At 50.4% G+C, this 14202-nt stretch overlaps 1 protein-coding gene across 1 annotated transcript in view; it reads left to right on the top strand.

Annotated features, from left to right (window-relative positions):
* The first annotated feature begins 5890 nt into the window (after positions 1 to 5890).
* The window catches only part of LOC149350163 (receptor expression-enhancing protein 5-like), an 11227-nt gene continuing 2915 nt past the window's right edge, over positions 5891 to 14202 (top strand). Inside the window, exon 1 of the mRNA XM_089579128.1 lies at positions 5891 to 6233. Coding sequence (XP_089435254.1) covers positions 6013 to 6233 — 221 coding nt within the window. The 5' untranslated portion in view covers positions 5891 to 6012. The remainder of the gene's footprint in view (positions 6234 to 14202) is intronic.

Raw genomic sequence — 14202 nt, 5'->3', positions numbered from 1 at the left:
CTATATTATGCTGGAATATAAGCAGAAAGAAATAATTCTGAGGAACACTTAAGCTCCGCTTTAAGGGTATGACGCGATAGCGTTAAGTGGTTAATGCTATATGTGAAATTTGTAATTTTCAACTTTAGATTAGTGGATCCCTGGGAGTCCTCATACCGTTACTGGTGCATTGGTGCAGCAGTTGCGATGACAGGTGCTGCCACCGGTGGGTAGTTTGATAACAATCCGATTGGTAGCTTGTGATGACGCCACAAGGTCACATGACCTATAGGTGTACCACCTGTCAGCTAGGTTGCTTCTCTGGGGATTCTTCGTGGATTTTTCGCTCATGGTCGACATCGCCGGATTTTCTGCGACTCGGGCTGCTAACGCTAAGGCGTGAATTTGGGCCTGTTGGTTATCCATGCAAAAAGCTAGTGCAAGAAACGGGACCACAGAAAGAGAAGGACACACCACGAGCGCTACACACAGACGGAAACTGTAGAAGATACGGATGAATAGAGCCTGGTGTAGAAGAAATAAAGTTCGTTAAGGCGTTAATTTTGGGCCTGTTGATTATCCGTGAAAACAGCTAGCGCAAGAAACGGGACAGCAGACCCAAATTCACGCCTTAACGAACTTAATTTCTTCTACACTGGTCTCCATTCATCCGTACCTTCTACAGTTTCCGTCTGTGTGTGGCGCTCGTGGTTTGTCCTTCTCTTTCTGTCATCCCGTTTCTTGCGCTAGCTGTTTCCTTAACGCTAGCTGTTTCCTTAACGCTATTGCGTTAAAAAGGAAATGTCTGTTACTTCGCTGAAAAAAAAAAAACTTTAAAGCGTCCGTTGTCCCCGGCGTGCCAGCCCGGAACTAGGGACCTTACCGGAACATGCAGCAGACGACGCGGCGTGCGGGGAAATCGGTTTATGTCGTCAGTTATTGCGGCGGTTGTCAGACCAGCAAGCTGTTCACGAAGAAACTTATAAAAAAAAAATCACTTTTAAAGTATTGGCTACATTGATAAGCTTAAATTGAGGTTTTATAGCTTGACCCATGAGCAATCAGTTGGAATGAATGCAATGAACAGTTTATATTCCTAAATTATAAACTACCCATCTCTCTTTGTTCAGTTCCTCAGCGTTCGCCATAAAATATTTAACTTAGCGCATGACTTAGTGCTTCCCATGTTTCAGTAAATGCCCAGCCCATGTTCCCCTGTACAGCCTCATTTGTGGTACTATCAGTAATATTCTATAGTTGGGTACAACTTAAGTCTGCAGTGAAGCTCCGCCCACATTCAGCCTCCGCGCACAGACTTCCTCCACGACAAAAAAGTAGTACGCTACTTAAACGTTTCTTGTTACCTAATCAAGAAGCTTATCACAAGAAAAAGATTAGAGTTCTAGAACTTTGAGACGTGGATTGTTTGGTACAGTCAAACATTAAAAAGCTGATTTAGTTTACTGTCGCAACTGGCCAGCGGAATAATACAAGAAGCCGCGGACCGCGGCCCAGTGTTAGCAACTGCTGTTTTTTTAAGTTGTATCCGACTATAGAGCACTATATCAGTACTATACGACTATACTGCTTCGTCACCCCAGCGCCCTTAAAGGCCGATTCACGACGGACCGTTCGCCCGCGGCCCGCGCACTACGTGTGCATGCGTCAGCACTTTGAGAGGCGCGCTGGATGCATGGATGGATGGCGGCCGGCAGCGCGCCCCTCAAAGTGCTGAGGCATGCTCACGTAGTGCGCGGGCCGCGGGCGAACGGTCCGTCGTATGAATCGGCCTTAACAGGGCGGAAGGTCCCTAGGGACCTAGCGGAACTCGGCTAGCACTCGCGACTGAGTACTGAGTTCCGCCCACCATGATTCTGCCAAAACAGTGCTAGGTGGATAAGCCAGTAGGTTCGTTGCACCTCATCGTCGACGTGGGCTGAGCGGTGGCAAGAAAATGCTCCACCTCGAACCCGAAAGTTCGCCAGCAGCTGACCTAAAGGGCAAGAGCGGTTGCAAGATCCAACAGATTTCCGTAATAGCGGGACCAACCACCAATTTTAGGTCCAAATTAAATGTTTTCGTCATCACCGCGTCATGCGAGAAACGCGAAGCGCAAGCGGGGGCGAGACGGTTGACACCCGGCTGTTGCACATTTGTCGTATTTCATTGTATGATCGCCCGTCAGTTTTTTTTCCATATCTTTTTGCAACCAGGCTATGGAGAGAGAGCGCAACAATCTCCCTTTGACAGTTGTGGTGGGAAAGCTCATTACGATGGCGCCTTCGGAGCGCAGCACTTAGCGGCGTCTACGACAAGCCGAAAGAATTGACTTTTTTTTCCTTCGTTATGCCGCGCAGCAGTGGGATTATCCAGGCTACGCGCAGCAGCACCCATCTTCCACTGAAAGGCCTTGGAGAGGGCTGGTGCTCGTCACTTCCTCATTTATTTGCAGGAGTGTGGATGCGATGCCAGAGGACGCAAGCACTCTGGTTCTTGGCCTCCTGCTCTACCCCACCGACATGGCCATACCACCTCGAAGCCGTGTCACAGTAGACAGAGTGACATTCGCTATGTAAAAAAAAAAGGATAAAAAAGCGAGATGGGAAGGAAAACTCCTGATGTAGTATACGGATATCCATGGGCGTCCGGAGGGGGGGGGGCAAGGGGGGGCGGCTGCACCCCCCTGGAAAATCACTCACTCGAACCGTGAGTGATGGCCGCATGCCAGGGGCGGTGGTGCGCTCAGCCAAAAGGGTAAAAGCAGCCCTGCTTCCACGCGTTGGGTCACATCTGCGAAATGCCGCGTCCGGGGGCGCGTCGTTTCGCCGTTTTCAAACCACGCCATCGTTAGCTCTACAAAAGGGCGACCAGTTGCAGACATACAGCGGCACCGGCGAGCATGTGTTTCGAGCCGTCTTGAGATGGGTGTCTTTCTTTGATCTTTAGAGAGATAGCGACACGGAGGCGTTCGTACGCCGGCCACCGGTGAATTCTTCAGGAGGGAAGGACAAATCAGCCGTGTTCACCCCCGCTTTGTCGGGGTGCTCAGGGGCAAGCGGGCGATCAGACGACGCCGCCGCCGCCGCTCGCTGTCTCCTCCGATCCTCGGGAGAGCGCAGTGCGGTAGAAGCACCGCTTTCAGAATCTTCGGCAAAGGGGATTAGCTGCTTTTGTTCACGGCGACGCAGTCTCCAGAGGCGCCCCACACCAGCGTTCCTTACGTCTTCTCCGAAAACCAGCGCCTTTGGTCAACGCAGCCCGATGGCGCCTGCCTGGCTCGCCTGTCCCCTCTGGCTGGGCCTCAAATCACAACAGCGCCCATGTACTGTGCGATGTCAGTGCGTGGTAAACAGACCCAGGTGGTCGACATTATCCGGAACTCTGTACTACTCCGTCCCTCATAGCCTGAGTCGTTTTGGGGCTCTGAACCCCATAAAAACACAAAAACAAATTTTCCGACCGGAGTGACGAGTGTCCCTTACCCTCGGAAGTGGTGGTGGTGGTAGTGGTTTATTTAAAAAATAAAAAGTGAAGCAAAAGAGTGTTGCCGGCCGCGGCAATTGCTATCTAATATCTTAAAGGCCCCCTGCCCACCCGCGGCCAGCAGACACTCTCTACCTCACTTTGAGCGAGCCTCCTCTCCTTCCATTCCCTCCTCGAAATTTTTCTCTCCCGCTCCTCGTCGACTAGGCTCGGCAAGGCAAAATCACCCCTTCCTTCTCCGGTGTAAGCCGGAGGCGTGGTGTCTGTGGAGTGCGTCACAGGGCGACGTCATGGCCCCGCCTTCAATAGAATTCTTTTCTTGGTTTTTGCATTTTCTCCGCACACTGAACGATCGAGAGGCGCGATCGGCTCGACCACCTAGACTTGTTAGCGAGCGCATCCTTTCATACATCTGTTTGTCATTCCCAGTTAACGAGCCACCTTTTCATTTTCCTTTAGGCCTCCCCACCGTTTCACGAGCGGAGGGGCGGAAGTCGGTTGTGTTCGAAACACACGGCGAAGCGCGGACCCGGCAACCGCCCGTTTGCTTTTGTCCATGCGTGTTTGTGTTCTGTGTGTTTGTGTCTTTTCTCCGCTCCAAAGCCTATGTCATTCATTGGAGTCAAGGCGTACGCAAGATGCACGAAAGATAAGCGGTATGTGTGCGGAGCGGTAAAGTGGGCGAGCGAGGGAAAGGCTCGGCTGCACTACTAATTAAAACCTTGTTTTGGGGGGCTCGCGTAGAAGAAAAGAAACTGAGAAGGGAGCGCGCACGCAGAGCGTCTCGTGACGGGATCACGGCGGGGGGGGGGGGGGGGGGGGAGCCAACTCCCTCAGTTTTACTGTTTTTTTACTTTTTATGGCTAGGGTTCAAGGCTGTCGCCGCACGCTCCCTCCGCAGTTTTTTTTTTTTTGTTCCTTCATGCGGGTTTGTAGGCATGAGCCAGAACAGAAGGCGCTGCGGAAAGCGTTGTGCAGACGACGCGACGCCAAGGCTACGCCCAACCTTCTCCCGTCAGTCAGAACGATGCACCAATGGAGTGCCTTTAGCGAAAGTAGCCCCCCTTGACGTCAGCGGGGTGCAGAGTAGTGGGCCGGGCCCGTTTTTGAAGGAAGGAAAGAACGAACGGGCTTTGATTTGAATTTTCGCAGCTTTTCGGGGCGCGCGTGGCTCTAGTATTTTGCAGAGGTTATCTTCGATGCCTCATCTATGCAGTGGGCTTGTTTTTCAAAAATGTCCGGACCCTGGTCAGTGGCCCTTTAAGCACCCGAGCTGCAGCCGGCGGAAACGAAAGGGAAAGGAAGTGGATAGTGAGGAGAAGTATAGAGGGGAGCGACAGCGAGAAAGGACAGGGGAGAGCTTTGTACACTATTTACAAAATACAAAAGTAATCAAGTTCGCGCCGCTCGCGCGCTAATGTCCAAGCATTGTCCGAAAATAAGTGCGCGCGAGCGGCCACTGCGCACAATCACTTACGCGCGGCGTTCCTTTCACCCCCAAAGTGCGCATTCGGGGATATTGCGGCAAGTAAGCCCTTGCACGTGCGCGCGCCTCTGTGTTTGTGCTTCGGTGTTTTTAGTGGCCGGTTGTCAACGAAGCTGAGAACAACCAAGACAGCGGACGAGAAAACGACGAGCGGCAAGCAGTGTGTGTGCGGTTGCTCGACTGTGCGGATGCGCGAGCAAGATGGAGCGAGGTGTATGAAGCTGCGAGCGTGCATTTATCTTGTAAACAAGTTTTCGTTGTATATATAGTCATCTTTTGTTTTCAACGTACGCGTCCAACCGTTTTTCCAATCAATGTGTATGATGAGTGTGCACCGAGAACGTGTAATGAAGCACAGAAATGAATTTATCACCCGTGTAATCACGCAATTCGCCCAGAAAAATCCGAGGCGCCTACAGTTGCTGTTCAAGGATGACTGACTGAGTGACTGTAGTTGCGTGTTTGTGAACATATTGTGTTGTGTGCTGGTCATCAATCCGGGTGAGTCGAGAACCCGTATGCAGCAAGACTGAGCACTCTTCTCCACGAAGTGACAATATCTTTTTCCATTTTTATTAATTTTAATTGTTTCTTCGTTGATAAACTCCAATGTATCTCTCCTAACCACGCTTTAATTTGCTGTTTATAATTTTTCTTTCATGTGTGTATTTCAATTATTTTTATTTATATATAAATAAATAAATTTACTCCGCAAATAGTGCCTTTTTGCTACAACATACCCCCCCCCCCCTCCGGCGCAACAACCAATGGGCCCCCCCCCCCTGCAAAAAATTCTGCGGACGCCCTTGCGGATATCTTATATGTGTTGTCTAGGAACATGATTTTTGTGTGGGGCATTTGATTCAAGCTACTCGGCTCGTTTGGAGTTTTTTTTTTTCTTCTTTAGATGCCGTATACCGCCTCACGGCCTGTCCAGCCTCGTGCAGGCCATAACTAGGATCGGTGCCATAGAGGCGGCGCGCACGCACGCGACTGTGCAGAGGTCGAAAAGGAAGAAAACGCCAAAGCCGTTTCTGCCCTCGCGTGAAGCAAGGTTTAGTAACATGTCTCCTCCGGACGGCAACAGGGTAGACGCCAACGCCAGCGAGGAGGCGTCGACCAGCGAGGGCAAGCCTCCCAACATCGCCATGTCAGCTCCGCCGAAGAAGCCATTGATCTGTAGGATACTACACCGGTTCCACTGCATGCTCAAAACACAGATGTACGCTGACACCATCCTAGGCAGATCTTCGGCGGAGCTTCAGGAGACGACAAACATCAAAAGGTATGGACGCCTTGTACTTTCGTTGGCTGCACAGTTTCAAGAAGCCCGCGTAAATTTGTCACAACGGATGGTACTCGTCATTGGCCTTATTTTAATTAGCCCTAGTTTTGTTAACCCTAGTTCATTAGCCCTACTATCAGCGCAGCCTGCAGTTGCCGTTGCTGGTACTTTGCGCGATATTCGCTTAAAGATTACTTTCGATTTTATTTTTCGAGCGACTGCACAGGTTGGCGTGTGGGGTTTTAATGTCGCGTAGCGACACTTGGGGCTATGAGGGAGGCCGCAGTGGAGTGCTCCATATTACGACCACCTGGGCTTTTAATCAACATTCCCCCTATGCTTTTCCTCATCGAGTCGGTTTCCACCGGTCCAGGCGTCAGGCCTTTCTCCGCTTTTAGGGAGAGGGGCGCAGTCTGTCGATCGTGCTTACGGCATGGCCTGGCTTAACCGGGCATTTTTGTGCGCTTGGTCTCGAGACGGCTCGTAGCGCGGTATGCGTGGACTCTGATTATCAGCATGGGAACAGGAAACGGGCGAGCAACTCGAGAACGAAGCGGCAAATGCAATTGCGTGGACCGATTTTCATGATTTCTCTTTTAATCCGTGGTTGATCATAACACCTTAGGTTGATGTACTTAATCTGTGACCCTTGTGGTACAGGGGATTATCCGCGACGTTATGAAAATCAGCTGACATGATGTCATTGGCTGGAGGGTCTCCTTCGATCGAGGGATATTCTCCCGCTTTGTTTGAATTTTATCTGCGTGTGCGGTTAGGTATGAAGATCACTTAAAACCAGCAGCATAGAAGAAACAGACACAAGGAAGGAACACACAGACGAGGCTGCAGCCTCCTCGTCTGTGTTTCTTTCTGCCTGTTTCTTCTATGCTGTTGCGTCTGGGGACCAGGCGCAACCTGATATATATGTCCCATTTCCCCTCCATAAGATCCAAGTATGGAGAAAAGCTGCGCGCATGTCTAATCCGATTGTCACCCGCGCTCCTTCCCCTCTGCAGCTGGTGATAAGCGAATTAGATTTGCACACGGTCTTTCGCCATGCTGTGTTCACCAACACAGCATGCAGGCCATGCACGATCGAACCTCACGGAGCGGAAGTGGAACTTCACATAAGGCCTGGTCTTTGGGCCCATGGAGCAAGCAAGCTGTAGAGAAGAGCAAAGCTTGCCAGCTTGGCGCATTAATCAGCGAAAGCTGCAGAAAAACGGCAGGGGTGAGTTCGTAATCCATAACGAGCATATATCCAAAAGCGCAAGACAGCAGAACCTGTCCTGCGCTGTTGAATAATATCGTTAGCGAAAGCTGGTTGACCCACCACGGTGTCTGAGCGGTTAGATCGTTCGGCTACTGAGCTGGAGTACGCGCGCGGGTTCGAACCCGACCGCGGCGCCACGTTTCGATGGAGGAAACGCAGAAGGCGCGTGTGTGCTGTGCGATGTCAATGCACGGTAAAAATCCCCAGGTGGTCGAAATTATTCTGGAGCCTTGCATTACGGCACCCCTTTCTACTTTAATTCACTCTCGCCTTCCTCCCTTTTTACGGCGTGGTTGAGGAGTCCACCGAGAAGTGAAACAGTACGTGGCCATTTCCATACCTCAAAAGCCACTAAAATGCTGCTTTGCAAACGCATATTCTTCCGACAGCTGTGGCCACGCGCTAGACTAACTGCGCCGGCGTCTCGGCCGAAGCATTTCCATTTCCACCAGCTGCGACGGCATCGTCGGTCGTCGTCGCATTAACCACCGTCAACACCACCGCAAGCGGCGCGGTATTGCACGTTCAGCTCGGATATCACGGCGCTTTCGACTTTCCCGTCGGAATAGAGAACTCGCTTCCGCCGGCACGACGAATCTACGAGCATCCCACGGCGCACGCTTTTCGCGAACATCCCTCGTGGACTACTGCGAACCTCGTCAGCGCGCCATTGAACTGGGCGGCTGCGTCTTTTGAAGAAAGGAAAGCGCGCAGTAGCGGACTCCTTAGCCGCTGCCACAGCTGGCACGGCGAGGACGGGGAGCAAAGGAAAAACGCTGACAGCGCCGGGTACAGGGGTGCAGCCACGAAGGTGGGTGTGAAAGAAGCGAGATGACTAGGCGCGAAAGAACACGTTTAACGCAGTCTTCTGATTTACTGAGGCTCTGCTTTTGTCAGTGGTGCAAGTTAATACTGCAAGGAGGATGGTATACGGTCAGTTTGCTGCACTGGTCCGCGCATGCATGCGCGTAGCGGCCTATGGAGGAATCTTTTGTAGCGAAAGCTACATTGGCCACGAACTTGCGATTTCGCGGTGTCGGTGCTCCGAGGAGGCACAGAGGCCGACCTTGAGCCACAGCTGGCGGGCGGACGGCCGGACGGACGGATGAGCGCCCCCTTTGAAACGGGGTGGTGGCAATTGCCACCATGCTCATTTTTTCTTTCTTTATTATTTTTCTTGTTTACTGTGTTGGCAATTCTCATTAAGAATCACCATCATCTTTACCTACAGTTTCCTACAATTCTAACCTTATGCCACATCTCTGCTTTTCAGCCCCAATCCTCCAATCGCTTTTTGCTAACTTCCACTGCAGATTTATTCTTTAAACCCTAGGGCCTCAGGAAGAGTGACTGCTCCTGCATCGACATCCGGATGGATACCATCACATTTGATTATGAGGTGTTCAATTGTTTCCACAGATCTACCACACACGGCACATGTGTCATCTTCTTCGTTAAATTTCTTTTTGTAGCTGCGCGTTCTAAGACACCCTGACCTAGCTTCAAAAAGTAGGGCACTGCCTCTTGAGTTATCATAGAAAAATTCTTTCCCGATCTGCCTTTTCCAGTATCGATATAGTTCTACACTATGTTTCTTTTCCATTGAATTCATCCAATTTTTAACTTCTGCGTTTTTAACCTGTCGTTTAATGCTCTTTCTTTCTCCGTCCTCATGACCTGCATACTTACTGGTTAGTTTTCTAGTTCTTTTCCGCCACTGTGAGTCAACGCTCTTTCTGTATAAATATTTAAATACCTTAGCTGCCCACCTGTTATCGTCCCATTTCCTCAGGCGTTCTTCATATAGTATTTTACTCTTAGCTTCCCGTGCTTCGAACGATGCCCAGCCCATATCCCCTTGTACTGCCTCGTTGGTGTGGACGCCGCGCGCTCGCCGCGCCATCTGGCATGACGTCACACCGCGCGCCTCCACGGAAAGCGGCAAGTCCATGAAAAGACTACTCCACACCTTCCCTGGAACGGAAGACCAACTAACACAAGCACTGAGGGAAAAATGCTACGGCACAATCATGCACCCAAAGCAAGACCAAGTATACACCGGCGAAAACAACCCCGAGATGGATAGGCCAATCACCGAGGAGGAAGTAAGGGCAGCCATAGGGGAAGCAAAAAAGAATACGGCAGCTGGAAAGGACAAAATAAATAACGCTACCATTAGAAACATGGGAGACACGGCCATCGCCGAGCTTACGAAGTACCTAAACGCTATCTGGGAAAACGGAATCGTGCCGGCGGAATGGAAACATGCAGAGGTAATTATGATACCCAAGCCGGGTAAAAGACTCCAAATTGAAAACCTAAGACCAATCTCCCTAACCTCCTGTCTAGGGAAGATATACGAGAGGGTGATTAATGAAAGGATCACAAACTACATGGAGGACAACGGATATTACCCTGATGCCATGTTTGGCTTCAGAAGGGGACTGTCCACGCAAGATGTACTCCTACAATTAAAGGAGGATGTCCTCACTGAAATACCAAGAAGCGGCGAACACATAGTGCTAGCACTCGACATAAAGGGAGCCTTCGATAACGTGGGACATGCGGCCATCATGGAAGGTCTCAATAACATAAACTGTGGAAACAGAGCCTTCCGTTATGTCAAAGCCTTTCTCATGGAACGAACAGCTACGATAGGCATCGGAGATACAAGATCGGAGAGCTTCACGGTGCCAAACAAGGGTACCCCGCAAGGCTCAGTAATATCACCGCTACTATTCAACATAGCGATGATAGGACTCACGAAAGTACTGGACGAAATAGAAAACATCAGCTACGCAATGTATGCAGATGACATAACAATATGGACAACCACAGGCTCCCTAGCAGCTAAACAAGAGCGGCTACAAAAAGCGATCGACCATACTGAACAATACGCCAGGGCCAGAGGATTATCGTGCTCAGCAGAAAAATCAGAATACGTAAGAATCAAAAAAGGTACACGAAAATACGACTCCCAAATCACCCTGAAACTCGGAAACGAGACAATACCTGAGAAAACGGAAGTCAGGGTACTTGGAATGTGGCTGCAAAACACAGGTCGATGTAGCAAAACCATTGCCTCTATTAAGAATACAACAGAGCAAGTCGCCAGAATCGTGCGAAGAATCAGCAGTAGAAAGAAGGGGATGAGAGAACAGGACACCCTAAGACTCATTGACAGCCTCGTCACGAGCAGGGTTACGTACAGCCTCCCCTACCACGAACTAAACAAGCAAGAGACTCTACAAATCGACACCATACTACGCAAAGCGTACAAAACGGCGCTCAAACTTCCAATGTCCACACCAACCGAAAAACTAATGGCCCTGGGAGTATCAAACACCTTCGACGAACTACGAGAAGCGCAACGTAGTGCGCAATTAGACAGACTCACTCAAACCAGAACGGGAAGACACCTACTGGAGAAATTACGGCTACCTCTAGGTACACACAGAGACAAGGAACAGATTAATAATGAAGACAGAAACAACATCCGGGTAAGACCAATACCACGACACATGGATCCGAATTTACATCATGAAAGACGACAAGCCAGAGTCCGAGCACTCACCAGGGAACTCAGCGACAATCCCAACGTAGTCTACACGGACGCAGCAAAGTACCGATACCAACGCAAAACAATCGCCGTTGTAACAGACGAAGGAGGGCAAGAAATAACCAGCTCAACGATAAACAACCCAAACATAGAAGCAGCTGAAGAAGCCGCCATTGCTCTGGCAATATCGCACGGCAACGCAACAGGACATAACCTCACTATAGTGACGGACTCCAAACAAGCATGTAGAAACTACGCAAGAGGCAGGATCGACAGCATCGCCAATCATATTCTACACACGACGAGAAGACACAAAAACACTAAACATAGTATAGTGTGGGTTCCGGGACATGAGGGGATGAGGGGCAACGTGGCAGCAGACGAGTTAGCTCGAGGATACGTGAACCGAGCAGACTCAGCACTTTGCGCCACAGGCACCTTTGACCCAGTTACCCCCACGTACTCAGATATACTCGATCATTACAGGGGTCAGCGGAAACGCTACCCAGCCCCACACAAAAGGCTCACCAAAGAGGAGGCGGTAGACTGGCGCAGACTACAAACCGGTACCTACCCACACCTTCACAAACTACACAAGATTTTCCCTACACAATATGCAGACGAATGTCCGTGGTGTCAGGGTAAACCTACACTAGAACATATCACATGGACCTGCCCTAAGGCAGACTTAGAACCAAGAATAAACCCGAGTGTGATGCAGTGGGAGCACTTGCTGGCCAGCGAGGACGAGGAAGCGCAACGATTCCTTGTGCGCCGAGCCACGATGGCAGCAGTCAAGTGCGGCATCCTGGACCAAGGATCGACCACGGCGCCCAGTGACCCGTAGAGGTCAAGAACACTTTAAATTTATCAGCAATAAAGTTTTTTCCATCCATCCATCCATCCGCGGAGCCGCCACCGGCTCGAGGCAGGATCGACAGCATCGCCATCATATTCTAAACATGACGAGAAGACACATAAACACTACAGTATAGTGTGGGTTTCGGGACATGAGGGGCAACGTGGCAGCAGACGAGTTAGCTCGACGGTAGTCTACCGAGGAGACTCAACACTTTACACCACTGGCACCTTTGACCCTGTTACCCCCACGTACTCAAACATACTTGATCATTACAGGTGTCAGCGGAAACGCTAACTAGCCCCACACAAAAGGCTTACCAAAGAGGAGGCGGTAGACTGGCGCAGACTACGTACAAACCGGTACCTACCCGTACCTGCACAAACTATATATGTACACAAGATTTTCCCTACGCAATATGTAGACGAATGTCCGCGGTGTTAGGGTAAAGCATGTCACATGGATCTGCGCTAAGGCTGACTTAGAGCCTAGAATATAGACCGCCCGAGTGTGATGCAGTGGCCGGGATTACTTGCTGGCCAGCGCGAGGACGGGGAAGCGAAACGATTTCGCATACCCCGGGCCACGATGGCAGCAGTCAAGTGCGGCATCCTGGACCAAGGATCGACCACGGCGCCCAGTGATCCGTAAGGGTCAAGAACACTTTAAATTTATCAGCAATAAAGTTTTTTCCATCCACCCATCGGCGTTGCGCTCGCCTCCGCTCGCTTCGCCTGCTATGTCGGAGGACTGAAAAGGAGGGCTCGCGTGCGCCGCAACCACAGTTGTGGCGGTAGTATGGACGGCGGCTTAGCTTTCGCTACGTATATTGACTTGAATCGCTATGGGATGTTCTTGGGGGGGATACTGGTCCCACGTATGTTGGCCATTTGGTGGCATCACTCTTGGGGACCAGGGGAAGGGGGATGTAGGGAGGGGAGAAGGGAGGGGGGATGGTCGTCGCCGCGATGGGAGCGGTCCGTGTCCCTGCCGCTCACCCCCGGCTCCCCCCCCCCCCTCCCTCCACTTGGCAGCTCGTCTCGACGCGCTCGCGCATGCGCAGCAGACGACGTTGCGCCCAGCGTTACCATTGACTGTGCCGTAGACCGGCTAGGGACCCTAGCCCGGCCTTGCGAAAGCGCGTGACTTCCGGCATACTTTTTGGCGTGCTGCTCGGATTGCGAAGGCCTCTCTGAGTTCTCCTTCCTCCATAGCCTCTCCCGAGCTTTCCTTCCACCGTGATATCACCGCATCTATCACGTGGTGTGATCACGCAGGGGACACTTTCTCCCCATGCTCTCTCCGTTTTACAATTCAAGAAAGACGGGGCTTTTCTCTGTCAAAGGACCTCGTAAGCCAATGGCGTCGGCTGATTCTGCTAACGCCATTAGCTGGAAGGGGAACCTTTGATGGGGAAAACCGCTTAGTTCTTGTATTGTTTCAAGGTTATTGCCAGATGCTCCCTCCGATGTTTTCTTTCCTCCATGCATAGGCCAATGGTCTGTCGTGCTAATTGACTACAGTGATGCTTAAGACATTACTCTACATGGATCATGAGGTAGTATTCACCTACAACGCCCTAATAATTTATAATCGAATTTTTCTCTCCAGCTGTTTCGGTTTCAACAGCTCTGTGACGTCAAAGTTGCATTTAGGCTAGTGAGGCATGCAAAAATTGCAATATAATCGCCGTTTCTTCATTCGGTTTCATTCCACCTATTGAGGAAAGCTGGATTTAGCGTTGTAGTGAATTAAAACGACGAAGCAGCGACTATATTAAAACTTGCTGTCACAGCCACTGCTCAGCTGTTGAAACCGAAGCTGAACGAGAAAAAAATTTATTATAAATTATTCAGCAGTCTTAGGCAAACAACACGTGGTGATTCATATATACCAATGCCTTACACATCATTACAAAGCAGAAAACATCACCCAAATTTAAATGTCTATACTCCTTTAAACGAAGGGCTGAGTAGTACCCATCCCATGCTAAGACATCAATGAACCACAGTAAGAAACTAATTTTTTTTGTACTAAAGCGAATGGCGCAGCAGAAAAGAGCGAGAAGAATTAGCTGACACCGAGATGCTGTTGGTAATTCGCCGTAAACCGGGACAATGGATCAATGAAATGCAGTTCGCTGTCCCATCGCAGCAAATGCTTGGGTGCCAGCAGAGTGGATGAGGATCAAGACTGGCTTTGCCACAAGAGCGAGCAAACGGGCTTTGATTTGATTTTTGCCACCTCTCCGATTGTGCATGGCTATAACCTTTTGTAG

Source organism: Amblyomma mixtum, chromosome 3 (genome assembly GCF_055824585.1).
Source record: "Amblyomma mixtum isolate Tamu chromosome 3, ASM5582458v1, whole genome shotgun sequence".
In the NCBI taxonomy this organism is placed as follows: Eukaryota; Metazoa; Arthropoda; class Arachnida; order Ixodida; family Ixodidae; genus Amblyomma; species Amblyomma mixtum.
This window is presented reverse-complemented; position numbering and strand designations above follow the sequence as displayed.